We start from the raw sequence: 26,001 nt of genomic DNA on the forward strand, positions 1-26,001 counted from the left end.
GCCAGGTTCGTGAACAAAAGACAGCTGTATAACACCGCACAATCTGGGCTCTGTTTACAAGGCTGCAGGCCTGGCTGAAATATTCGGGCGTCAATGAAGGTCACCTGTCAACTTAGAGTAGTGCCTGAAGATTACTCCCTGCGGCTATAAACGACTGTTAAATGGAATGATGAATTGTTGAAGGATTTTGAAAACGGAAAAAATGATAGTCATGCCGGCCCAGCATCCTCAACGTTGAAAAATGCCCCGGTCCGAAGTGGTTAAACAAATTTTTGCTTAAGCAGCACTATGAAATTGGCCACAGGTTGGTTCTTTGTAAGGAATCAGGTGTAAAAGAACCAACCTGAACCCAACGAATATTATAGGAGCTTATGAGTGGGAGGTTTCACGATAAACACTCTGCAGAGGATGTGATGATTTATGACTGCATGCTGCAAATGGGCCACCTTAATCTTCAACAATACCCAGCACATCAGGTTAAGATTCTCGAAGCTAAGTGAACCATGTTTGGCTCTGGTTGGAATAGAATATGCGGATGATGTGGAAGGAAAGATTGGGGTCTCAGGGCTTGCAGTGATCTCCATCTTCAGGCTCTTCATTTTCATTGGAGTCAGAAAATTGTGTAAATGGATAATACAAAAATGGGGCTAGGGCAAGCCAGGAGGGTGACTGAAGGCTCAAGGCAAGTAGTGTTGGTCTGGACGAATCCAGCCAAGGTCAACTTCTGCCAATGGGGCAGCACTGGGAGCGAGTTGTAGCATGGCAAGGCACTGGTGTTGGTGGATGGGGCAATACCGGGGGCAAGTTGGCATATGCCTGGGACATGCCTATCTCGCAGGGCGTGATGGTGTGCACTAAGGTGAACTTTCCGACTGCCTGCTGCTGACATGGCCGAGAGAGCAGCCGAGAATGCCTGAGAAGCAAGGAAGAAATTGGCAATGGACATCCAACCTGACTCGTTTGTGGCATTTGCCTCAGGCACCGAGGGGCTGCAGCTTTTCTTGCAGGGAGACTTCCCTTTCTCGGCCCATTGACAGCACTGCTCTTCCAACGCAGGTTCAGACAATGGCCAAGCTGCAGTAGTTCCCGAACAATGAAAAAGTTCCAAAGTTATTGATAAAATCAGGGCAACGGAGGGCTGCTGTGATTCTCCCACCAGCCAGGCATGGAACTTGGTCTTTGACAAAACACAAGGAAATTCCAATCTTTACAAGACTTTCTGCAGTGTTTTTCAATTTTCAATGGCATCAATGTGAAGTGGAAAACAAGGAAAAGTTCCATGCCTGCATCAGCAGGCCAAAAACAGGTGGGCCGGTGAGGGTAGGGTAAAGTTATGAAGCAGAGCTAGCCCGGGGGTCTTTGTCTGCTGGGGACAAGTGGGCTGCCTCCATTCAACCAGTCACACTCTTTATCAAATTGATGAAAAATAAAAAACACAAGTGGATCAAAGATGGCGAAGATAAACCTGGGAAAATGACAAAGGGAATTTTTATGATCACCATACGGCAACGAGAGAAAGGGAGAAGATAAGCCGGTGGGTGTGCTGCAGGGCAGAGTAGGTAGCCTATCATGTGAACTCTTAGCACTCTCAGGGAAAATATGCATAGGGAAATGTTGTATGGGTAAGACAAAAGCTGCTGACCTCCGACACCTAAACTGGACAGCTCACCTTAGGCATGGATTGATAATGAGTTGCAATGGTTGATGGACATGCGTGACCAGTTGCAGGTCATTCCCATCAAGATCTGTGGAGTAGATTGCATTGCGGTAGTACGAGGCAAAGTAGAGGCGATTGTGAATCCAATCCAGAGCGATGTGTACAGAGGATCCTGAAAATAGAATTAAGCACAAATGGGCATTGCAAAAAGTATTACAGTCTTGCAACTTGTGAAGTTCGGTGAAAATTCAAAACACTCTATTGATTTTACAGCATTGTTGAATAAATGTAACTTCATTGGCGGAAAGTAGTCACAGTGATTTTTTTCTTTTCCACCACAAAGAACAATAATGATGTCTTACTTTGCACATGCGAACCAATCAGTACAAACTGAACCGTGTGTAGGTGGAATGAAGTTTCCCAAAATTTTTCGGGGAAGTTGAGCAAAGGGACTGAACTGTGTTCGGGATCCAGATTCTGTGTGTGTGACCGCCCTCTATCGGTGGATACTACACCGCCATTGTATGTGTGAAGGCTGGGAACGTGCCTACGACATGACTACAATTCTAGGAAGTGGATGACAAGTTTCCCATCACCATGGTGTCAATGCCGTCATCATCCTCAACATCTATGAGATAATTATCCTTACTACCATACGGATCATATCCATAGTCATTTTCACTAGAAAAAATAAAGATATTTATCACTACATATGCAGCAAAATATAAAAAATACAGAAAAAATTTGGAAACAAGCCTGCGCATACATGTATATGGCTGATATGACACTACATGAAGCAGTGGTTTGGTTACCACTGCACAGACTGGCATTCTTTGCACTGTATCGATAGTCTTTGCCAGACAAGAGTGCATGAACATTGTTCATAGAATGTAAACCCATGGAATTCTCTTGAAAAGCACACCACTCCACTTTGAATGATTTTTGTACGGTTACCTAAAAAAAAAAGCTCTCAAAATTATTCTGACCAAAAACACCACCTTTATGAACAACAATATCATACCATTTTTTTTTAAATCATGTATGTAAGGTAGACGACACCTTTGGTAAAATCACAAAAATGGGACCACTGTATAACCTCAAATATCTTACTTAAAAGAAAGTAAATGACAGCCTCAGTCAAATCTATCTCTGCTCAATTAAAGCAATTGATATTTTGTTCTCTTCTTTTCGTGATGGTCAACCGACCATAGTCCAACAGTTTGTTTTATTTTGCACACCACATGCCTTGTGAGGCACCAGTTGTCTTATTGGTAGTGTGTATTGTGGGAATCTTCATGAATGAACGGGCAATACTGCAGTTAAAAATAAACTGGGTGAAATTCACTAAATGCACTGTAAACTAAACTTAGAGGAAAGTACCATGTGTAAGGTATAAGGTAGAAAAATGCTTGGATTAGTTTGAAGTTAAATTTATTTAAGGAAAGGACATGAGCATTGCGAACTCAAAATCACCCGAAAACATAATGGTATGGTCCAAACATGGTGGCTGTTTCTGAGCCACATACCGAGAGGATTTTTGTCAACAGAAAGTAAGGTTTCCACACGTTAAAATCACCTATGTCTTAAGATATACTTTCCTCTTTTCCTATAATTATTAGTTAGCCAACTAAGAATGCAGTTTTTAGACTTTAATGTGCATATTGTAATGCAAAAGAGGATGCTAGCACGGCGATTAAGGCAGCATCCACAACACCAGGCATAGTAACTGTGCCCTGCCAGTCGTGCGCTAATTGGATGGACGGGGCTGGTCACTGCTCCACGTACGCAGCAGGTACTGTGCAAGCACGGGGCTGCTGTGAGGCTATAAAAGCGTGAAGGGGGAGACGAACCTTGCCCGCTAGGTTCTGAGCACTGGACCGGACTACTGGTTCACGGTAAGCACTACTCCCTGTTTTTGGGGGCGGTAGGGGTCACGGTGGGTTGCGTGGAGACGTTAGGACCCTCTGAGGGTCCTAACATATGGCAGATGGAAGATAACCCTTCTTTGGTCGAAGTAGGGGCTATCTGCCATAACTCTTGCAGCATTAGTAGCGAGAGGCAGCGTCCCCGGCAAATGTCTCGTTGCAGCCCGAGCGGACCCCTACTGCCTGTTTGCTTGGTTGTGGTGCTTGTGCATTGCTGTCTTTACAATAAACACGGTGTCTTAGCGTTTTGCTCTCTTGCACGCTTGGGCAGGAGTGGACTTGGGGGTTGGAAGGGCTATTACCTGGTGTGTGCGGTGTGGGAGAAGTAAAGCTATGTTGCCCGAACCCACTTAGTATTAGCTGAGTGGGGCGACATCCCTAGATTGGTTTTGGCCCTGGATATAGTTTATGCCCCCTTAGAGATTGTGCATTGTGGGGGGATACGTTACATATATTTTTGTCCTTGCCCACAAGCTAAGATTGACAAAGTGCCCTCTGTTAGTTGCTGTCGACCTGTTCCCTCATTTGAGGTGGTTTTTATTGTTAGGCGAGTAAAGTCGATGTTAAAGTTGTCTCATTTAAAGGAGCACCCTCTATCGTTATGTTTTCCAAATAAGCCAGGCAAGCAGGTTTGCCCATGGTCAGATGTTTGTTGGAATAAACCAATCCCTGATGTTCCAGTGTATAGTGAAAGGGTGTCCTAGACTGTTTATTTATGTAAGCTTGAGTTCCGCCTAAACCACTAAGCCAATCAGATAACAGCAAGCCATCCAACAAAATCCGAAGGATCTACTCTTCAACTGGGACGGTATACTTCCATCCCAATGGACTCGTCCCTAGCCGCTCAGGGATTTGCTGGTACGTGCTGTCCGCGCTGCGCTCTGAGAAGGAGGGCGCCCTCACCCGAATCTCGCTCCACCTCCAAGGGGCATGGCGTCACAATATACTCATTGTATCAGTGTCACGGCTACAAGTTGACGAATCTGCAATGCTACGTCTAGGAGGTGCATTGCTCCAAGGAAGATTCAGCAATAACTCATGGTAGTCAAAAACTGCTCTTTTTTACAGAGAAAGAGAACCTGTCATGCCTGTTCCCAACTTGACCCACGGGTATTGTTCGCTTGCTATGAACGCCCTGTAATTCATGGATTTCATGCAATGTAAATAACAAGATCTGTTTATCGCTGAAAAGGCGGTTCTAGTTTTCTTGATTTTTCATGAAGCAGTTGACTCAACCAATTAATACCAGTCAGTAAGTCAGATGAATAAAAGTGGCAGCAAATCTTGTACACCCAGCAATCATGGTAATTAGCCAGTCTTGTGAAATTACAGCAAAAAAACAAAGGTGTCACCTCCCTTTAAGTAATCCAACTGGCTTCTCAGGATGCAACAGACCATATGAGTTTGGAATGCATGTAGCTGCATGCATACTATTTGTGAAGCTGTGGTCTGATTGCCACTACGCTGACCATTCTTTGCATTTATGGGTAATCAGTTCCTAGACACGAGTGCATGTTCATTGTGTATAGACTGTAAGCCCACACGATATTTACTTGACCAACACACCACTCTACTTTGCACAATTTTTATGTCTTTACTGCTAAACAACTGCTCTTGAAGTTATTCTGACCAAAAATAGTGAGATGTGTTTTTTGCGTTGGGGAGATGTTAATTATATATAACGGTTTTGCCCTTACCCAACGTATATTAATAAGCACTGTATGCTCAGTGCTTGTCCGAGAGCTTGTGAAAAAAACCTCACAAGCTTGCTTGGGTGGGACTATACAATCTACAATATCATATCCAATTTTTTTTAAGTCATGCATTAACTAATCCAAAATGGTTTCTCTAGATGCAACAGGACCAAGTCAGTCAGGCATGTGCTGCAGAGCTAGAAATAAGTAAGTCATAGAAGAAGTTTCCCCTTTAAAAATGTTTCGCTTTAGTTTAGAGTTCTTGATTTTTTTAGTGGTGTGCCCCCCCCTATTTATTTGTTTAAGCCCCAGCCTCTCCCTGTATAGTGTACCCACATAGTCTGGCCACACTCAGTGTGGCAGCTCAGCAGGGACCAGTCAACTTTACATGTACATATACATGCATTGTTCCTCCTAACCAGAGTGTGGTTTTCTGCTTGAGCCCTATTCTGCTAGAAGTCAGTTGTATTATCAATATTATCCAGTTTCTAAACTTTTTTTGCCAAGGTTTGTCAATTTTCTTTCCGAGTATTAGTTTTCTGAATTATTGAAGTTTCCTAATTTTGTCTAGCTTTTATGCCTAGAAAACACTTCCACATTAAGCTTATATCATCATTTAGATCTCTACCTCTTTAATTTTCTCATATTTTCTTACCTTTCTTACTTTTTGGGGTCAAAGTATATCAGTGATGTGCAGTCGACTCTCGTTATTATGAAATCTGCAGTACCAAGTGGAAATGTTCATTGTATCCAAACTTTGTTGTAGGCGGAATGCAGTGCAATGGCTTCAGTGTATGAATAGGTTCAATTGTGTAGACTGCCATGTACAATGTACTGTACATGCATACACGTGAACCAGGTTGATGCTGATACCAAAACGATCTCTCGGTTATGATTAATCAAATATACTGTGATGTGTTTAGAATAATTATTTTCACCGTCATGGAACATGTTTAACGTGCATGTGCAAATACATGTGAAAGCATCAATCCAGGGATTTTTAAAAGACTTTTGATCGCCATGGATTACGACGAAGCTTAACTAAACGGCATGCACACGTAGGTCTGTGTGTACCTGCAAGAATAAGAAGACTCATCAACTGGACCCCCATCTCTGCAAGTAGTCTTTCCAACACAAATTGTGTCATGGAGAGACATTTTTATTTAATTTTACGTCTGTCTTTTGATTTTAGACACTATAGCTGCATGACCACGATTGATTGATAGTCCAAGTCCACTTGCCCACTGCGTCGCAGCTGCCTGCGTGCGGGATGGTCGCTGAAGAAGCACAGTATCATGAAGGAATATTGCGATTGGATAGCCGTGTCTTGCAAAATGTACGTCATGTGAATATACAGTCTCATTGCCGGGTACGCTAGATCTTTTTGCAGCAATATGAATAATTCAGTGTTGGGCGATTAGTTGGGCTCTTGAGATGCAAGAATATCGGAATTGGGTTTAGTTAGAGTTTTTGTTGTTTGCAAGTTTCCACGCCATTTTTCCACGTAACACACGCATGCATGCAGCTACGTGCATACTGCATTATATACAGTTGTAAACGTTTTCTCTGGCAGCGATGTCAGGAGCCCAACACAAACTCTGACGTCACATGTTTTGGAAAGTGGTCCAATTTGCTGTGGAGAGAGGATGCACCTCATTTCTGTTATCCTTATTTTCGGTCAATAAATCCACTGTATTTTGGATCTTCAGTGGCCAATGTATCTCCCAAACCCAAGATAACAGCCTTTTTTTGAGTATCTTCAAATGCATTCACCTACCTATGTCCAACTCTTTGACATCTACAATTGGCCCACCATGGATAGAGACGTACATCAAATGATTGTCCTTCACCCAGTATAAGCGTTGCAGGGTATCATGCACCACCAGAGACCGAAGGTTGTCTACCTGTATCTGCTGGGAGGGTACGGCCTCATTCCTGGGGTCAAAGTTCACACTCCTGATCCCACGAGGCACGACATACACCAAGTAACTAGTGAAGTCTGAAAAAAGAAAAAAGGCACGAGAGGTTGACAAGAACTTGAGTCAAAGTGGGCTACAGTGACCAGTGGTAGCAGTCAGGATACTACCATAGCTGGTCTCCCGAGGCCAAATTTCATTACATCACACCACCAAGACGTGACCTTTGAAAGTACAGTTACTGATCATTCTTCATGATTTAAATTTTGGTATTAAAAACACAAATGCACAAGAAGCCTGGTAAATAATGAAGTATCTCTGGTATAAACAAAACCAGGGATTCCTACAAAGCACCTGCAGCACTATTGCTCACATGCCTGAAGAAACCGGTGACAGGAGACATGAGAAGCAGTTGCAGTTGTAGAGGTGTGATCAGGAAAACCTCAAGAAAATGTTCTGAGTCAGGTGGGGATTGAAAACCTAATCTTCATGTGGATCAAGCTGGGAATTGAACACAGACTGTGAAGTCCAAAGGCAAAGAAAAGAACCACTACACCAACCTGACTCTCCTATTTTACCAACCTAACCCCCACTATCACTCAAACTGTGTACATGTACATCCAAAGTGTGTACGTGCTACTGAGTCATTGTAGGAAAGGAATACCATAAAGAAGAAGCAGATGTGGACCATTCTCCCACAATATAATGCACAGTGAAAAAGGCCTTTCCAAGTTGTGAATCAGTTGTACATAAATGTCACTCTAGGAGCCAATGATGCCGATCCATATCACACCTCTATGCAGGAATAATCCTTTTGCGGTTAACTTTGACCCATATCTGGTACACTGAGTTCTTTAAATTCACGTGAACAGAACAACTTGAATTCTCCTTACTAAAACCACTGTTGCTATACCTCGCGATTTGGTGCAAGCTTTTGCTTAGTTAGAGATGCCTTAAACAATACACTGTTTTCAACGGATAAGAAGGGCACAAAGGAACCAGTCCACTCCCGAGATGGTTGTCGCTATGCAAAAGCTCACCCTGAATCACGAGGTATAGCAACAGTGTCTTTAGTCTGGGAAATTCAAACTGTTTGTGTGCAGTCAGATAACTCAGTGCACCAGATTTTATTCAAATTTAACTCATTAATGGCTTATTGGATGTCAGATATTGGACTTTTACACTGCATACCATCAGGGAATGTGCCTGACTGATTTCAAGCAAGAGCAAATCCAGCTAGTTGTGTTGTGAAATTGTCCATTCTAGAACTAAAACTATAAATACGTGGGTCCATGCATATCTACAGCCTTGATAGTAAATGCGCATTACTGCTCTAAAGAACATTCCTCTTATAAGGCATTGAATTTACAGTCCCTTGCAATGAACATTATCCATAAAAACGGGTAAACATGACTTACTCAGACAATCCTGTCCATTGTCAGCCAAGTACCCTACAGAGCACTGGCAAATTCGACTCACAGCAACACCTTCAGGCATGGCAAAGCACAGGTGCTCACAGCCACCATTGTTGACACTGCATGCGCTGCTGTCGGCTGCAGAGGCAAAACATTTGTTACTTCAACACCAGGTGTCATTTGTTTAGTCCAAGCTTGATCACATTGTCGGTTGCATCACACAGTGACGTATTGTGTGAGGTAAGATGGGTTGGATGTAGCAGGCCAGGCTGCATTGAGATTATCCTGTTCCACTCACCCACTGATGGCTGGTTGCTGGCATCAAAGATGGCAATATCTCTCAAGCTCTCCAAGTCTCTGCGAAACACAACTGGGTCTTTGTTGCTGTTGGGCAGCTTACTGGCCTGAAAAATCTTTTCCAAGTTTCTGTCCACCCAGTAAACCTTTGAACATTTGACAGGGGGAAAGGAGTATACAAATACAGCATGGTTTGAGGGGAAATAGCGAGAATTACTGGTCGCGAGGTGTAGGTCAGCTCCACTACCTCCCCATGCAAAACGGAAGGAGATATTCAAGCTGACCCATACTGAGGGACCAGTAATTCCCACTACTTTCCATAAATAAACCATGTTGTATTTGTTTTAATACACCTCATAAATGTTCATCTCATAAAATGATGGAATCTAGCCACACACTTGTAGACGCCACTGTTTCTTAGCTGCTTGCAGAGTTCAGTGTGCCCTGCATGGCAACAGGGTTGAAATAGTCTGGTGCCAACACTCTTTAATGTGTCTTTACTGCAGTAGTAACAAAGACTCAACAACAGATTGGTTTTGTAAAGATTGCATGCCACACACTACTTGTCTACAAGGTGGGTGTCAGATCATCAGAGGGAATTTTTGGAGCTACCACAAAAACTACTGCATGGCAGTGAGGTAGCTACTCATTGGGATGACGTAACCTGGGCATGTCTCATTTCTACTTCATGGACGCACGGTGGAATTGGCCGATAATTAGCCAATTTCCCGCTCCGTCGCCATATTGATTTTAGCACTCCCATATAAGTAAGTGGACAAAGCTTGAGGAGAATAAATTGCCTACAACAATAACAATCGCAAGCATTGGTTTGCCAAACATTATGTAACGTTGTCATGAATTTGTTTCCCTCTGTTAAATCTTCTGAGCATGCACACATGAAAGGTGAAAAAGGCTTATGGCAACCTCTGATTTGTTTAAGAATATTTATGAGCTGTAGTATTTACACATACCAGACAAGCTCTCAGTCCAAAGCCAATGTGCATGATGCTGACTTGGTGCACATGAGCGTCTTACTCGGTAATACTAAGCAAGACCTTCAAATCAATGCTATAACAGAGTCTTTTATCAAGCCATGATGAAATAGAAAGTGATGAAGTTTTGATAAATAGTCTAAGGAATATTAAAGACAGAGAGGTTTACAAGGAATCTGAGTATTTGCAAGAAAGAGTAAAATTCTAATGCAGTTTACTCAACTGCTCAACTGCTTTGTTAGACTGGCTTATCTACATTATCACATCATTAGTCAGATTGCCCATGGCTATCTTTCTTACTGAGTCTCGGAAGACAGCCAGGCCATAAGGTCTGGGCAGCTCTGCCCGGATTGTCTGCCGGTTGCCTCCCTGCCAGTCAATCTTTTCCAAGACTTCAACATTCGAGTCCACCCAAAAGACGTCATGGGTCTGGACATCAACACAAATGTCGCGGGGGATGAGGATGGAGCGAGTCACCAGCTCGGTGCGGTTAGTGCAGTCCAGGAATGATCGGACGATCTTGGGTGTCTGGCCGTAATCGGCCCAGTAGAGGTACCTTGAGGGGGAGGGGACGGAAGGTACACCCACTTTTGGATTACACTGGGTATGTGGCTTTACAAACAGTGCTGTGGAACTTATTATCCTGTAGACATAGTTGGCACTGTACCAAGGACCTATGAAACATTTGAAGGCCTACACAGACACAAAAAAGTTCCAGTTGCTTTCTGAATTTTAGGAAATCTCTACCTAGTTAGCACCTAGCCTATAATGTTCATATATAATTATGCTGTACAGCTTGAAATACAGGGATCCAGCATTTATCAGTGATGTAACATTAATATTGCAGCTGGTACCTTGGGCAAAAGGGGTACTTTAATAATCTGACCCTGACAGGCACCCATTACCATGGTTTTCTGGAACTTCCTTACCTCTTGATGGGGTTGACAGCCATGGCCCTGGGTTTGTCATCTCTCGTCTTCCATAGGACTTTCCTAAGGCTACCATCTAGCTGACTGACCTCCACGAAGCTTTCCTCTACATGGGCACTGCTCCAATAAACATTTCCTGCAAAGTATTGTATGACAAATACAACAGTGGCCAAATATTGAGGTTTATGGTGAACTTGAGTTGGTCATTTGGACTGAATCAATTCAAATAATTCAGTATTCAGATATTTGACCATTCATTCAAAATTGAATTAGTCTGAATACAAAAGTAACTGTAGACAGGAAAACAAGTACAAACAGTACATAATTTTTTCAAGCATTTCTGGTGTTAAAAAAAAAATTCAAAATTGAGCATATTGGGAAGACAACATATCTTTTTTTTAGCTGCCCATGTATCACACTGGATTCAGGCCATAAAAATAAGACCGATCAATGGAGGGGCGGTAGAAGTATTTTTATCCTTTATGTTGGGCCTATCGCTCAGCTGTCTTCAAGTGTCTTGTAACACTATGAATGCAATGTTTAAACCAAATAATCGAGCTTTTATTTTATCTCAGAACATTTCCCTTCCATATATTTAATTCATAAAAAAAGTGCTTTCCATTGATTTTCCATTGATTCCCTTAATGTTTTCCATTGAGTGTCTGAATATTTAGCACACTGTATTTCGTTTTTATTTGAACCATCTTTAATGAGGGTAACCCATCCATTAAAAGCCGATTGTTTAGGGCCCTCACACTACAAAACAACACATCAAGACAAAGTTAGAAACAAAGACAGAATCTACCCTATATGGACAAAAATAAATTAAGAAAAACATATTATCTTAGGAAAATAATTTAAACAAATAAATAAATCTTGTGTAACTAAATTACACCAAAACCTACAACCCCTATCACAGCTGATCTTATTATTTATGAACATGATAAAAGACAAGGTAAAAGTAAATAACAAAAAGTGATAAAATCCACATGAGAGTATACAAAGTGCAAGCACCCTCAACTTCCCCTAAAGCCACCTTCGCACTTCTGCTTGTTAACATTCCATCATGGTTTTTTTCTTTCGTGCATCTGCACGTGGATTACTCAGACCTGCAGAAAGTCGGTGACCATGCAGCGACATGTGCTATCAGAATCTCACAAGGGTAAATTCCGATTGACCTCATATTGTGACACCGGATGTGGTCTAAGGAAAGCAAACGATTCTATTTATTTCACAATACATGTATTTTCAGCCATGGCGAAGTTAGAACCAAATGTATACAGTTTTTAACTAAATCTATCGAAGGAGTGAGACACAAGTGGTTCATGACCGGAGCCCCCAAAAAACAACAAAAAAAAATTACAGGGCAATATGTCACCCACTACGTGTGATTCCAAATACTTTTTTCACATTCATATTAATTTTTGCATTTAAATTTTTTTTAAAATTGGGTCGAAAACTGAATGTTTTTTCCCTACTTTCGGATCATACACTAATTGCACACTTGCACAAATATGTTGCGAACTCAACTACATTGGCATAGCAGAAATGTATATGATGTAATTGGTCCGTCAACTGTGTGGTGTGGGGGACAGTATTATTGACAGCTTGCTGTACAGTTGAAAGAGTCAAGTCAAATTTATGCAAGTTCTAGTTTAATTCTTTGGAATTCTTATGTATGAATCAATTTTCTCTAAATTAAAAAATTCTTCATTTAAAAATCAGCTTATTACGATGGTACTAAACATGGATTTCTTGTGTGGTTACTTTTTCTTTGTTAAGAAGTCCTTGTGATTCGCAAGTTAAACCAATCCAGAACTAGGAAAAGAGTCGTCATGACTTTTGACGATCTTGTAAGCCCAAATTAAAAGAACAGATTTTGAAAATAATTCTGTAGTTTCTCCAACACACTGGGCAGCCAAGCTACTGACCATATTATTTTCACTGTAATCGGAGGATTTTTTTGTAGCTGCAATCTGACCAAAAAAGTTCTGTAAACTGGGATTATTAGGAAAACAACTGTACAACAAATCAATTAACGGCCGAAGTAGGGCTTACAGCTTTTGGCACACTCCACTCTGCCGTGACGTTTATATTGTGTTTATGGTTTATGCAACCGCATGTAGTATACTGGCTCTCCGCATTGGATTTAATTTGGTTACATTGACAACAGTCTCTGTAAGGTTTACCAAAAAAGTCCAGTGCGAACACGGCTGAAGTCAAGTAAAAGAACAATGCCCAGTAACATACCAATGCCAAGTGCACATCAACGACTCTTAAAAAACATTTTGTTGAATGCATGCACTGTGTTGTAACTTATGTGAAGCATTGCTGATTACCAATGTGCCCACGAGGGGGGCAACCTGACAAAAGGGACCATAAGGAAGTTGTAACAGAACAGTGACTGCAATATCAAACCGAGTGACCACGTTAACATCACCTCACCAGCGATCCAGTCCACTGTCAGCCCCCGGGTTCCCCAGTGGCCGAGGCTGTCCACGGCAATATTCTGGAACCCGCTGCCATCCGGTTTGATACGCCGGATGCCATTGCGGTCTCCATTGTTGCGGTTAGAGGGGTCGTAGTCGGCAATGTAGATATACTGCTCTGCCACGTGGACGTCAACATGAAGGGTGTATCTGCCTGCAGGTTGCAGAGACAAATGACACTTTAGATTAATGCTACCAAGCTGACTCTTTCTTGCATTTGTTATCTCTTGGGTAATCACCGATCGTCCAATGTTGACAAACAGCATTCCACAGATACACTAAAATGTAGTTGAATACCTTATAAATAATAGCCGTTATATTATTCACACAAAATTCAAGTGAATTTCTAATGTGCATCGGGTCCTTGTATCCTACTTCTGTTTGGCAAGGCTGCATTCATGGTGTTACTATCAAGACTCCCAGGTGCTAGAAAAACTGGGCACCTATTACTCCTGTATTACATCCCAAACACATTTAATACCTATATTGCTGCTATCTTGAAATAGTTACGTGACGCAAGATTATACAGGGATGCTCTAGGCGTGACTGCCAGTAGTATACTATCACCTGCCTGTGGATCATACTTCTACCATTTTGTGCACTCGTTTTAATACCAGTAACATGCTGAAACATAGCCTATAAAGTATCAATCAAGCTTTTCCTGTGATGCATTTTAAATAAAGCAAGGTTTTCACCTCAAAAGGCAGCTTTGTGGTGTCATGAATCAATGATGACCCTAGTACATGCAAGTTGGGAGTGGGGCAAGGACTGCAAAACGACACACTCATGGACTTGCTGGACTTACTTCTTCCTCCAATGGGCACCATGGCCTCAGGGTGGTCTGTCCCCTCCAGGCCAAAACCGCGGGTGACCTTCAGCTGAGAGACCACGGCAAAGGAGCTCAAGTCTAAAGGAGGGCCATCAGACATATTACCAATAATAAAGGAATACAGAAAGATATAACATGCCCCGGCTCTGGCGGTGACAAGTGACAGATTGCAAGACATGATGCATTTATCAAACTTGCCATTTGTTTGCCAAATTGGTACTACATATAAATGCAACCCCCCTTTAGCATTTTTAAGCCAAAAATGATAAGTAAACTATTGGGTGGTCAAACAACAAGCAGAAGTGAAGGAGTCAGGTTGGCTAAGTGGTATTTTCTAAACCTCCTATCTCGGTCATCTAGGTTTGAATCCCACTGACAGGGTTAACAAGCCCCTACCTTATCCCATGGATGCCCATGAGAATATCATTCAATGATTTTAACCAAAACTAAGTACTTTGATGTGTTTGTTCTATCTCTAGGTTTTTCTTGGCCCTTTCTCTACACAGGGTTCTTGCACCTAAAGGACAATTAAATGCCATGACTTTTCCATGACCAAACTATGAAAATCCATGACCCATTAATGTAATTTCTTGGACTGTTCGAACTTTAAAGTTGCGAATAAAATCTTGAATTTCATGCACTTATTTCTGATAATAGAAATCACACAGAGTGTTTGAAAAATTCCATGACTTTAGTCATTTTTACAAAATTTCATGACTTTTCCATGCCACAGGAACCCTGTCTATAGACTCTTTTGAAGAATGTTTTGTTTGTTTTTTCCAGAACTAATTCATGCATAAATGAGAGGAGAGCAATGTAAAAACAAACAAAATGGCTGACTTTACTTCCACATGTTATTCCGTCAGACTCGAGGATGAAGCCAACAGCACACGCACAGGCCCTCGTGTTTGGGCCCGTGGGCAGACAAAGATGCTGGCATCCTCCGTTGGATTCCGTGCAGGCATTAGACGTCGGCCCAGGCCTCGCAACCACCCTCAGGGCCTTCAGCTCACGCATGTTGCTTCGCATCACCACAGGATTCTGGCCTGTTTCTTTGTCCACGCGAAATATCTTCTCATATGCAGAATCTGTATTAAGAAAGAATGTACACAGCTCCTCGAGTTTCACATTGCTTCTTCAATATGTGACCCACATGGAGGTGCAAGTGAGTCATAAGGCCATTTTTCTGGTAATTTATTTTGCTTCGGTTTCCATTAGAAGGGGCGAGAGTCAACTGGCTCAGTTTTGTACTTGAGACAAGAGGCCAGGCCAGGTCAATTTCAATTTCTGAATTTGTGATCAATTGGGTGCCATGCTCTACTCAAGAACTTGACCAAATCAAAGTGCATTTTCAGAGGCATTGGGTAAATTTGGTACGATAGATTTGAAGCAATATAGGCTCCATTGTTAACTGCAGGTAACCTTGCGTGACAAAGACAGAGCCGGAGAAAGACACAGTGATGCAGGCTGTTCAAGACTGTTCCTCTTAATTCTCTTAACTCAACGCTAAAACAACACTATGTTCACTGCATTTTAAAAACAACTTAACAGCCTGCTTAATGTGTCCTACCAGGAAACAGAGGACCTTGGCATGTGATGCAATCATGTGTGTGAATATGGTTGAGAGAGATATGTCTATTTCCAAGAGAACATAAGCCAACTCAAGTGGTCAGGCAACAGGAATACACAGCAATGCACTGCATATGCAAAACAATACTGCTCTATCGCTGAGCATACATTAGCTCACAGAGTCTCAAAATGGGCAAAGTATATATTGAGGATTCTGAAAACTGATAATCCAATGAGAAGCAAGCCATGGGCAACACACCGGCATAGTACAAGTAGTTGCCATACACAGTGATGCCCATGCCATGGTGAACATCCTCCACGACGGTCTCTCTGCCAGTGCCGTCCACATTGCAACGCTCAATCTGGAACAGCAAGTGTAGTGAACCAGAAAACTTGATGAGCTACGGACCAGCACAAGCTGTACAGGGAAGTCTCGGTACAAGTGTGTATGCATTTGTTAAAGTGAAAGCTTGTTAGATTTTCTCAATATTCTCAATCAATGTTAGCAATTATTGCGATGTTTAATCACCCTATATCGATTGAGCAGAGCAGACATTGTTGCATGGTACATTAAACCCAAATCTTGTTTTGCGGAAAACTTTTACACCTATTTTTGTGATGCTAGTATTTCTCTAAGAAAGAGTAGCATAGCCACAAAAGGCAGTTGCCTTCTTAGACCATTTTGTGGTGATAGATGGTACCCGGCTGCCATCTAAGATTCACAGCAACTCCTACTTCAAGTATTAGAAGCCATGTTAGTACCTATCTTGAAAAATAAATCAGGTTTCAGATGTCATAGGATTTCACATGTGTAACAAATCAGGATATCACTTACAGTACTTGCGGGATGGCATCACTGGCTATTTACACAGCCCCGTTGCCAGCTTCAGGCATTAATGGGCGCCACAGTATCAGTTGGGGGAGGGCACATTTGAGGATGTCTTACCATGTTCTTTATGCTTATGCTTTTAACCACTTGCCGCTGGGGTTTCCGGTACTGGATACATATTCCATATACGCATGGCCGGGGTCTCCAAAGTCGGACAAAGGGAACTGGGCCTTAAAACAAAAGACTGTACTCATAACAAAAGACCAGGCTGCTGGGCATTACCAACATTTTTCAATAGTGGAGGATAATCCAGCCTTGTTTTGAAACAGTATACCATGGTTTTGGGGATTTAGCAGATTACTACCAGGGACAAAGTGTTCCACCACCGCGTTCCATACTCCAGCATTAATATATGTTGTCTGTCAGATTAGAGTAGAAACCAGACAGTCCTTCGTGTGGGTGTAAGTGTCCAGTAAATGAAGATAGGAAGTTTTAAAGAAAACAGAAAAAATGATAATTATCCCACCCCAGCATCATCAACATTGATAACTGCCACCGGCACGAAGTGGTTAACCAATCAGGCAGCCAACTTCTCAAAAGTGCCCCCCCCCCGGCAACGGGCCCATAATACAGCATGGGTGTGTCATGTGATGATCTGAGTATTGTCTGTACTGCAAGTCACAACATTATTTATGGGGAGAGAAAGACACAATCTCTGGAATATGTGTCCTATTTTTTATAACTATCATCTGTACAGCAAGTTGGACTGTCATTTATGGGGTGAAAGTCAAGAATTACTGGCTACACAGGGACACAGGTGCCCTACTGGTGCATAGAGTGCATCCTGTACCAAACACAAATAGATCTGTATGCACATGCTGTGAGTTCCCACCAAAAGTATGTAATTTGCCATGTAAAGACATGTCATCTGTTGTTCCACTCAGAGCAAATAATAATACTTGGTATGTTGCAACAGTTTGCAGATCAGCATATTTTCATGTCCATGGTTTAAAAAAAAAATTCAGATTTTACTGGCATTCTGTGGAAGTTGAGGTGTCACCATATTCTCTGTCACGAGACTTCCGCAGCTCACCACAGCAATCCGATCCCTTTTTCCCCATCACTGTATCAGCTAAAGAAAAGAAAGACCTACCACTTGGTTGATGCCCTCAGTCCAGTACAGCTTCTGCTGCTCAATATCTAAGGTGATGAAATCAGTGTGGCCAAGATTTTCCGTGATGATCGTGCTCATTCCCGAGCCATCCATGTTGGCTCGGGTAATTGCCGGCGACAGGCCCATGCCTCCATTCTCAGCCCAATACATCACCCTTTCCAACACCAAACAAAAGTAAACTCAATCAGTGACTCAAATGGAAACTAGTTCTGCAAGCACACATTGCTAATACAAACAAATTAACGTTAGTACATGCAACGGCATACACTGGCACTCTGTTCTATAGGTAGGCCTGCACTATTGCAGTCCCAACTATAGTTGGACAGATGCTATAGTTGGGGCGTAGCACACTCAGCTATAGCACTATTATGTACTGTCAAGAAGGTGATTTTACAAACCCTGGCAGAGCTTTGCACCACGCTTAAGCCTTATGCCAAAACTTTCTGGTCAAAGCTTGTACGGTAGACATTAAAAATTTAATAATGGGTTTTGCCCTTACCAAACGATAAGGGCAAAACATCTCCCTGACTCAAAGTACATCTTGAAAAAAGACATTAAATAGTTGTCAAATTGGTTCTGTCCACCATTTTGAAATGTTTTTGTCTTTTTTTCCCCACTGGAACTGGGTAGTGAAACAAGTTTGTCATACCCCAAAAGACAGAGTTGTGGATTTCTTGTACAAACTCAATATCTTGGCAATAAAAAGCCTATACAGGGAACACGATTAGTTAGTATAATCGTCCATTTCGGATTTGTTCAGCACAATTAACTTACACCACTTACTATCACTCCATAAGTTGCAGACTTACGCAGCGTACAGCTTTAATTAAATATACCATAATTTATCGCATAACTTACACAACAATTTATGTAGCAAAAGAGAAGTTACAATACTGCACAAAATTTTGTGAAATCAACTACTGCAGACACAAGAAAAAGTACAATTTGTAAAAACAGAGAGAATGAGTCCAGTACTTACCCATTACCGGGGTCAACGCAGATCGCGGCAGGGTCAAAGATCACAGATGTCTCACCACCACTGTTTTCCACTACGTTGCGGCGGTAGTTGCTGTCACCGTCCAGCCGCATGACCTCGATGGTGTGTTTGTCGGGATTGGTCCAGTAGATGTTGCGGCTGAGGTGGTCGATGGCAATACCCACTGGGGAGCCCAGGTAGGCCGTGGGGGCAAATTCCATAGAGCTGTTGACTCCGCTGAACTCAGCTCGCATAATGGACCTCTGAGGATAAGAAAAAAAAATCTGCAACTTACACCTTTTGATTTAAAAGTGTGCAACTCTTAGAACTTTGCACAAATACATAAACTCCTCTCAAATGAAAACAGAAGACAAGTGGCGTTGTAATTCAGTGAACAAGAATCCTACAGTGGTACAACCAATTAAATTACATGTTTCTCCTTTGTTCTAGTAATCAAACAAGATTGGAATACGCCCCTGGAATTTCGATACACTTCAGCACCTGGTCAGTGAAAGGAACTCTCGATAACTCAAAGTCTGCAAACTCGAAACTCCTCTTTATCTCAAATACATTGTTCATTACCACCAAAAGAATCAGCTTTCAAATGTGTGTGTGCCACCGCTATAGCCTTGGTGCCACCACCTGCTCAACTTCAGCACAGATGCACCGCTCACATGGTGACTGTCCATCACAACCCTTTACAGCACCAAGTGAGATGTGTCCCTGTCGCCGTGTTGCAAGTGTGCTTTTTGCGTACCAAAATCTCACCCGATTAAAAAAGGTTAAAAATTGCTTTCTGGTATTTTTTTCTGGTGTATTCTGCCAGTACGTGCATCATATCGAATTCCATTAATTCCTGCTTTATCCGTTTTTTGAAGACAGACAAAAGTGTAAATAGACCCTAATGGTTTTTGAGCAGGCAGAAAAAGTAGACGTTCCTCAGATGTAAGATGAAGGATTGGCTACCCAAGGTTTTATTTGTCTAAACATCAAACAAAAATGTTCAGCTGTTTTGATACTTAATACCATGATTTTTATCTGATTTAGACACCAATACACCAAAAACTACGTCGGAAGAAATTATTATTTTCGAGTGGCTCGGCAAGTCCCGATGAAAAAAAAATCAAGAATAAATCCATCTCAGCTCTGCAGAAAAAGAAATCTCCCCAGGAGTGATTGACAGCTTTATTGTTCCCTTAGACACAATGTATATTTTGAAGTATTTGGGTCTGTTTTGTTTTTGATGTTTTGATCGTAAATCCTCAGCCAATTGATAAGTTGTTTCTTTGTAAGCAAAGCAGCCATTGGTAGGATGTTACACTTGCGCAGTCCCAGAGTTATGCCACTGTTGCCAAGAAACAGTATGACCAAGTAACAGTATTACCGACCTGGGCCCTCTCCAGCAAGCTGCCTGGACCCGAGCTGGGCTTTTTTTTTTGCAGTGAGGGGATAACCTCTTTCTTGTACTGCCCTGGATAATGCAAATAATGGTCCTTCGCCTCCTTATCTTGACATTAATTTACGGCAATTTTCCAGGCCTCAAAATTTATAAACAACTTCTTCTACAAAACATTTCATCTTTTTTGAAAACAGGCCAAATGAAAATATTCCTCATAATTACACAGTGATACATGTAAATTGCATTCATCTCCCATTCGCTCTCTCTCTCTTGTTTTTTGGGGAAAGTCCTATGTCCTCAGTAAAAGGACATCGCCATACACTCGGACAACCACAAATATGCATTGTTGCTGAGCTACATACCTGCATTAAAAAACTCACTTGTTAGGCGGAAACAGAGTCGACATGTGGTCGCCTCTGTTGTTTGTGTTGGCTAAGCGCCAAATTGAAATGCTGCTAAACTTTTAGCAAATTAAACCTAAATTCCGACCGTTACCATTGAGGTATGAAGTAACTGGCTGGTTAAGGAACCAGCAAATCTAGTAGAACTGAGGACGGGGAAATTTCAGGGATAGACTGTGAAAATGCATAAAGTATACAAGGATGAAGACTACCTCATGAAGCTGCTAAACACAAATCTAACACTTAAATGAATTTTTGAGTTCAGCACAGAACAAAAGGGAATCAGTCAAGGGCCCTACACAACTCATAACCCTCTCCTGGGAAACCCCCCTCTCTTCTTGCAAAACAGATGTATTTGGTGTTCAGGATTCTCGGTGTGCAGTATAAGAGACAGGAATTCTTACATATGCGCTGTCCTCTTCGTGACCTTCCACCACTGCTGATGACCAGTACAAGAGCCCATTGTCCTTGTCAAAGTCCACATCGTAGGCGTCCCAGGATGTCACTGTCTGGATGCTGTTCAAGGACAGGTCAGTGGGATCCAAGCTGATACCTTGGATCATGCGGCGGAGTACCACAACCAAGAAAGTATCAGCCGCTGCCAAACAAATAGAATGGTAAACATTTCTCATTCATGTAAAGGCTATTATCCAAAAAGACTAAGTGCACTTTTGGTGGTGAATAACCTTTCATAGGATGAATGTTTAAGTTTTGTAAATTGTATATAAAATGGTTTAGGAGTGGTTTGGTGCAAAAGTAAATGCAAAAGCAAAATAAATATTTGTACAGCAAATTTACAAAAGCGTAACATATTTCAACCTCAGTGAATTCTGCTGCAAATGTTTTGCAAGGTCAAATACTCTTTGTTTTGCATTCCCCTGAAAGTATGTAGTGCCAATGATTTTCCGCGATCACATAAAATGGACAGAATTTGTGGAATCAACACTTTGAAAATGGATTCCATTGCCTGAAATGGAACTTGCAAAAATTTCCCACTAAGAATGGCTTAAAAAGTAAAGAAAACTGTTCACAAAGCACTATAAATAAATGCCTACCAAACCCTTTTAAAATGTTTGCTTTTAATGAATGAATTATGCCGGAAACATGCTAAATTGCACCCCTCCACCACATGATTGGGTCGTTTGCACCAGTACCGATGCTTGTAAACACTATGGCATGCGTGAGTCCCAAGTGTGTAGGGGCGGAAGGCACAGCGCAGTGGCGGGGTACGGTAGACACATTGGCCATTCACACGTGCACTGTACTTGCAATGAAATCAAGGTGCAAACAAGTTCATACTTACACATATGCTTATTGCACTCATGGGGAATTCAGTCTGTGAATCCGCATAGACGCAATGAGACAAAGCTAGTACCGCATGGCTAAACGATGAAACCGCAGCAGCAAAACAGCAGATTAATTTCATATTTCTTGAATTAAATGAAACCTAGTAAGCTTGGTGTACCATAGCTGAATAGGCCCTGGGAAGGGATTGATGAAGAGCAAAGTTTTCAGTCACAAACATGCATTTTAAGGCTCAGATTTAATGTTAACTTTATGAATTTTGTCAAACCACTGCCAAATAAAATGGTGGGTCGATGTCCAACATGAACAAATTGTGATTAATGACTGTTGCATGCAAGACCTACTCTACAACTTTACTGTACATATACACTGTACGTTTATTTAAATGTAATCTGATTTTTATTCACAAGGAGTGACACATGAATTGTGAAATGATTAATCACTGCAAATTATCGATGATCACTCTAGCAGGAAATCAAGGGGTGGGGGATGCTGCATTTATTGTTTGGATTTTTGTTTAAATTTTCACAGCAGAAAATTTGATAAAGGTGGAAACATTACAGAGTATATCCAAACACTGTTTGTTTCTTTCTTTTCTTTCCTTTTTTTGATATGTTTCAGGGGAGGGAGTATGCTTGGGCAAATGATTTCCATGCATAGTTTAAAACTTGCTCTCCTTTTCATGCTTACTAAGGTATGAAACAGAATATGAATTTCTGAAGCAGAATTCGGGATTTGGCTAAACGGAAAAGCCCATTTTTGAAAAGGAAAATCATTGGCTGTATATATTAACCCTAACCGCCAAGCATATTGTTTGGCTTAATACACTAAACAGTACTACAAGATACTAAGTAACAGTCTGAGCCTAAAGGACCTAGCACTAAAAATTACTAGTTCTGGCTAGGTTACTTCCATTGTTACTTGTACAGAGAACAATAAAGCCATGCATTCATGGTGCCAGAGCACTGAATGATACATTGTCTTATCTATTGTATTTTATGGCTTCTGAGAACAATAAGGTCATGTCCTCTTACAAGCAACAGCGCTCAGTACTACATTTTACTACAAGTAGTAATTTGTAATATAATGCAGGGTTAAAGTATGAACATTTGACAATTCTTGATTACTGTGAAGTGGAATGTGACTTTTTTAACCACCGAGGAACTCACAGGACTTCCTCTGCTGTTTTCCTGCTGTTCTGGGGCACTGGAAAACAGTACTAAATACAAATATATGAGATACGATATGGATGCGAACGTTGACATACCTGCCCTGATAATGTGTGCTGTGTGCCCTGATAATGTGTGTCAAGTAACAAAACAGCACAGATCATAACCTTCTCTCCAGGTTCTGATCTGCAGTGCTCTGCAGTTCAAAGTTAGTTTGGGTCCACTGTTCAATAGCTGTGGGAACAAGGAAGATCCTGACTGTTGAAGTGTAAATCCCATTTGCCATGGGGAAATGGGACTTTCTCAGCCCCCCCCACGAATGGCAGCAAATAATGGCACCAATCAAATGAAAGGATCTGTGTTTGTCAGCTAGACATACAACATAAGCTCCATGAGCATTCTATTCTCTGTGCGGACCTCAGAACAAAAGATGCCCACAAAACACAGGCTGTGAAGTGTTGTGTGGACTTACCCACTTGCACACAATATTCCCCCCATAGTTTAAAAGCATTTTGGGGTTGTAGTAGCAAAAGGAGAGAAATAATGAAGGAATCCATCAACCTAAATCCAGCTTAAAACAATGTTTCACCGTTTGATAAAATGTTTAATTTTCTTGACGATACAAGAATGTCCGAGGTTGGTACTATCCAATGGCAACATGTGTAAGATGGCGTGTGGCAACGATATCTTTCCCAGGAGGCATATCATGCGCATAAACAGGCTCATTTACACTTTACGCAGGTTACGCTGAGAGCACAAGACCCTTCTCTGTTGGAATGCACAGTCTTTGCCCTTATGCCACAGGCATCTAGATGTCTTTCTCTTTTGCTATGACAGGTTCATTTTTGATAAATTTTCCAAACTCACCTCTGCAAGAATCATCTGCTTGAAGTGTCTGGCCTACAGGGCACAGGCATGAGTACCCAGCGGACTCTTTTGATGACAGAACACACAGGTGGGAGCAAGGGTTGGAGCTGCAAGGGTTGGGCCCTGAAGCCAGGCAAGACAGAGAAACACAGGATGAATGTGACTCTGCAAGCCTATCTTCATGGTATCTAGCACGGAACTTGACCTCTACTGTTTCTTATCAAGCAATTTGTTTGGGAAATAATTCTACCCAGATCTGCATGGGTCAACTGTAAGCAAGTCTATTTAGCTCATGCCTATAGAAATATCTTGATTTATTGGTAGATTCAGAAGATGTGAATGAAATGCTGTTTCAAAACTATTCCTTAATATTATATTGCTTGCTTTTATTATGGAGAACACAATGATTTCAGTCAAATGCAATATTAGTCATGCAGATGGATTTAATAAAAGCATAATAATGTAAGAAGAAAGGGCTTTATGTAGTTAGGCTTTTATGGGGTGGGCAGAGCCTTTTATGGGGGCCAAAAATTTGAGAATTTCTGCAAGTGACCTTTTAGGGCATTTACGAGGGGTTAGATGTAACTTTTCATCCACTCTCTGGATCTTACTGTTTTCTTCCTGTAGTGGAATACTGAAATAATTTTCATTTTTAGTATTCTTTAGATAGTAGTAAGGGCATCCATCAAAATACAAGTCGTAATCAAATACACTGAATACGGCTGAATGTGGCTGCAGAATGAACCTGTGGTTCCATGGGTTTCCTGTCTACTTTCCACAACATCTAGATGTTTCCTTCATGTGAGGATCTTCTTCAAGGGCATTTGATAACATCACTCAGCAAAAGTCTTTGGGACTGAATTGTGTCACTTGATATTAACACCATAGGCTTCTCATGATGTCCCTTACTTTGAAACAATGAAACAAATAAAAACTCCCTAGGCAGTTTCAATGACATACAAGTTAACTAAGACTTCTGGGACATTTGGGTTTACTGAGTTCAACAGTCTCTGAAGCCACCAAATCCGACTACCCACCGCTACTTATAAGTGAGGCCTGTGCAGCAAAATAGCCATGCTCTAACTGTGATGCTAATATATTATCGTATGATGCAATAGAGTAGGCAAACTTGTAAGTGAGGCTTGCTTGAGCCTTCTGTTTGCAAATTTTCGTGATGCTGACTAGCCTCACTTTTAAGTTTGCCTACTCTATTGCATCATAAGAAAATATATTAACATAACAGCTCTTGCAGGTTATTTTGCTGCACAGGCCTCACTTATAAGTAGCAGTGGGTCATCAGATCGGGTGCTGAAGCTGGCTGGTGACAACATTTCTCTTTGCTTTGCACCTTACCTGATGGCTGTTTGGCTGGGTGGTACACATGCAGGTCGATTAAGCTGTACACGTACGGATAATACAAAGTCATGTTCTCGCCATTGAATTTCTTGGCCGCCAAAATCTCGTTGTTCCCTTTGTCTGTCCAGAACATGTAATCCTCAAATATGGTGATGGAATGGATCCGGGATTGACCCTGCAGGTACAAGAATAATATAAAGATTACAAATGTACAAGATTTTTGTCAAATTAAAGATTACACAAAACCCATTTTGTAAGGAAAAGGCATGCAAAATTTATTTGTGTCCACAGGCAGATTTACTTTATAGATACCAAAATCTTGTAATGAACCAAACAAGACAAGAGTAGGGTGCAAACTTAAGACATTTGAACCGTAGTACCATTGATCTGATTTTTTAACTTAATGCCTTCAGGATGAATAAATTAGAAGTAATAAAGCCACATGGCCACAGGGTCAAGGATCACACAACATATGAGTTCCTGTACTGCCCCAGGGTCCATTTGGGTTTTTGCAAATTCATCAGAGAATCCATGCAACGTAGTACAATGTAGTTCAAGCACTGACGTCCAAAGGCACAGCCTGGGAAATGCCTGTTTAGGAGGGCTTAGCTAAGAGGGGCTTGGAGGAAGGTTGTAGGGGGAAGTCACCTTTTTGTGCTTCTGGCTCGATGCCGTTGACATCCTGTCAAAAATTCAAATCGGGTCGGCGTGGGGAAAATTTGTCTGACTGCAACAATCTCTAGCAGGTTAATCTGGGTCAATATCCACTTGTCCTGATTACTTGCTGCAGACCTGATAGGGCTTATGGCTATG

The 26,001-nt window shown here is 41.6% G+C and overlaps 1 protein-coding gene across 3 annotated transcripts in view; it reads right to left on the reverse strand.

The window, feature by feature from the left end:
- LOC110986664 (low-density lipoprotein receptor-related protein 2-like) overlaps positions 1–26,001 on the reverse strand; it is a 161,176-nt gene that overhangs the window by 62,406 nt on the left and 72,769 nt on the right. For all 3 annotated transcript variants that reach the window (XM_022248721.2, XM_022248720.2, XM_087135162.1), the window contains 15 exons: positions 25,186–25,363; positions 23,833–23,955; positions 20,896–21,089; positions 18,695–18,954; positions 17,695–17,869; positions 15,972–16,074; positions 14,989–15,231; positions 14,120–14,221; positions 13,271–13,468; positions 10,826–10,961; positions 10,197–10,452; positions 8,906–9,050; positions 8,611–8,745; positions 7,054–7,275; positions 1,670–1,829 (listed from right to left, as the gene is read on the reverse strand). In XM_022248721.2, the coding sequence (XP_022104413.2) occupies positions 1,670–1,829; positions 7,054–7,275; positions 8,611–8,745; positions 8,906–9,050; positions 10,197–10,452; positions 10,826–10,961; positions 13,271–13,468; positions 14,120–14,221; positions 14,989–15,231; positions 15,972–16,074; positions 17,695–17,869; positions 18,695–18,954; positions 20,896–21,089; positions 23,833–23,955; positions 25,186–25,363 (2,630 nt within the window). The remainder of the gene's footprint in view (positions 1–1,669; positions 1,830–7,053; positions 7,276–8,610; positions 8,746–8,905; positions 9,051–10,196; positions 10,453–10,825; positions 10,962–13,270; positions 13,469–14,119; positions 14,222–14,988; positions 15,232–15,971; positions 16,075–17,694; positions 17,870–18,694; positions 18,955–20,895; positions 21,090–23,832; positions 23,956–25,185; positions 25,364–26,001) is intronic.

This window comes from Acanthaster planci, linkage group LG03 (genome assembly GCF_054643075.1).
Source record: "Acanthaster planci isolate LZ-2023a linkage group LG03, COTS_SCS, whole genome shotgun sequence".
NCBI classification, from domain to species: Eukaryota; Metazoa; Echinodermata; class Asteroidea; order Valvatida; family Acanthasteridae; genus Acanthaster; species Acanthaster planci.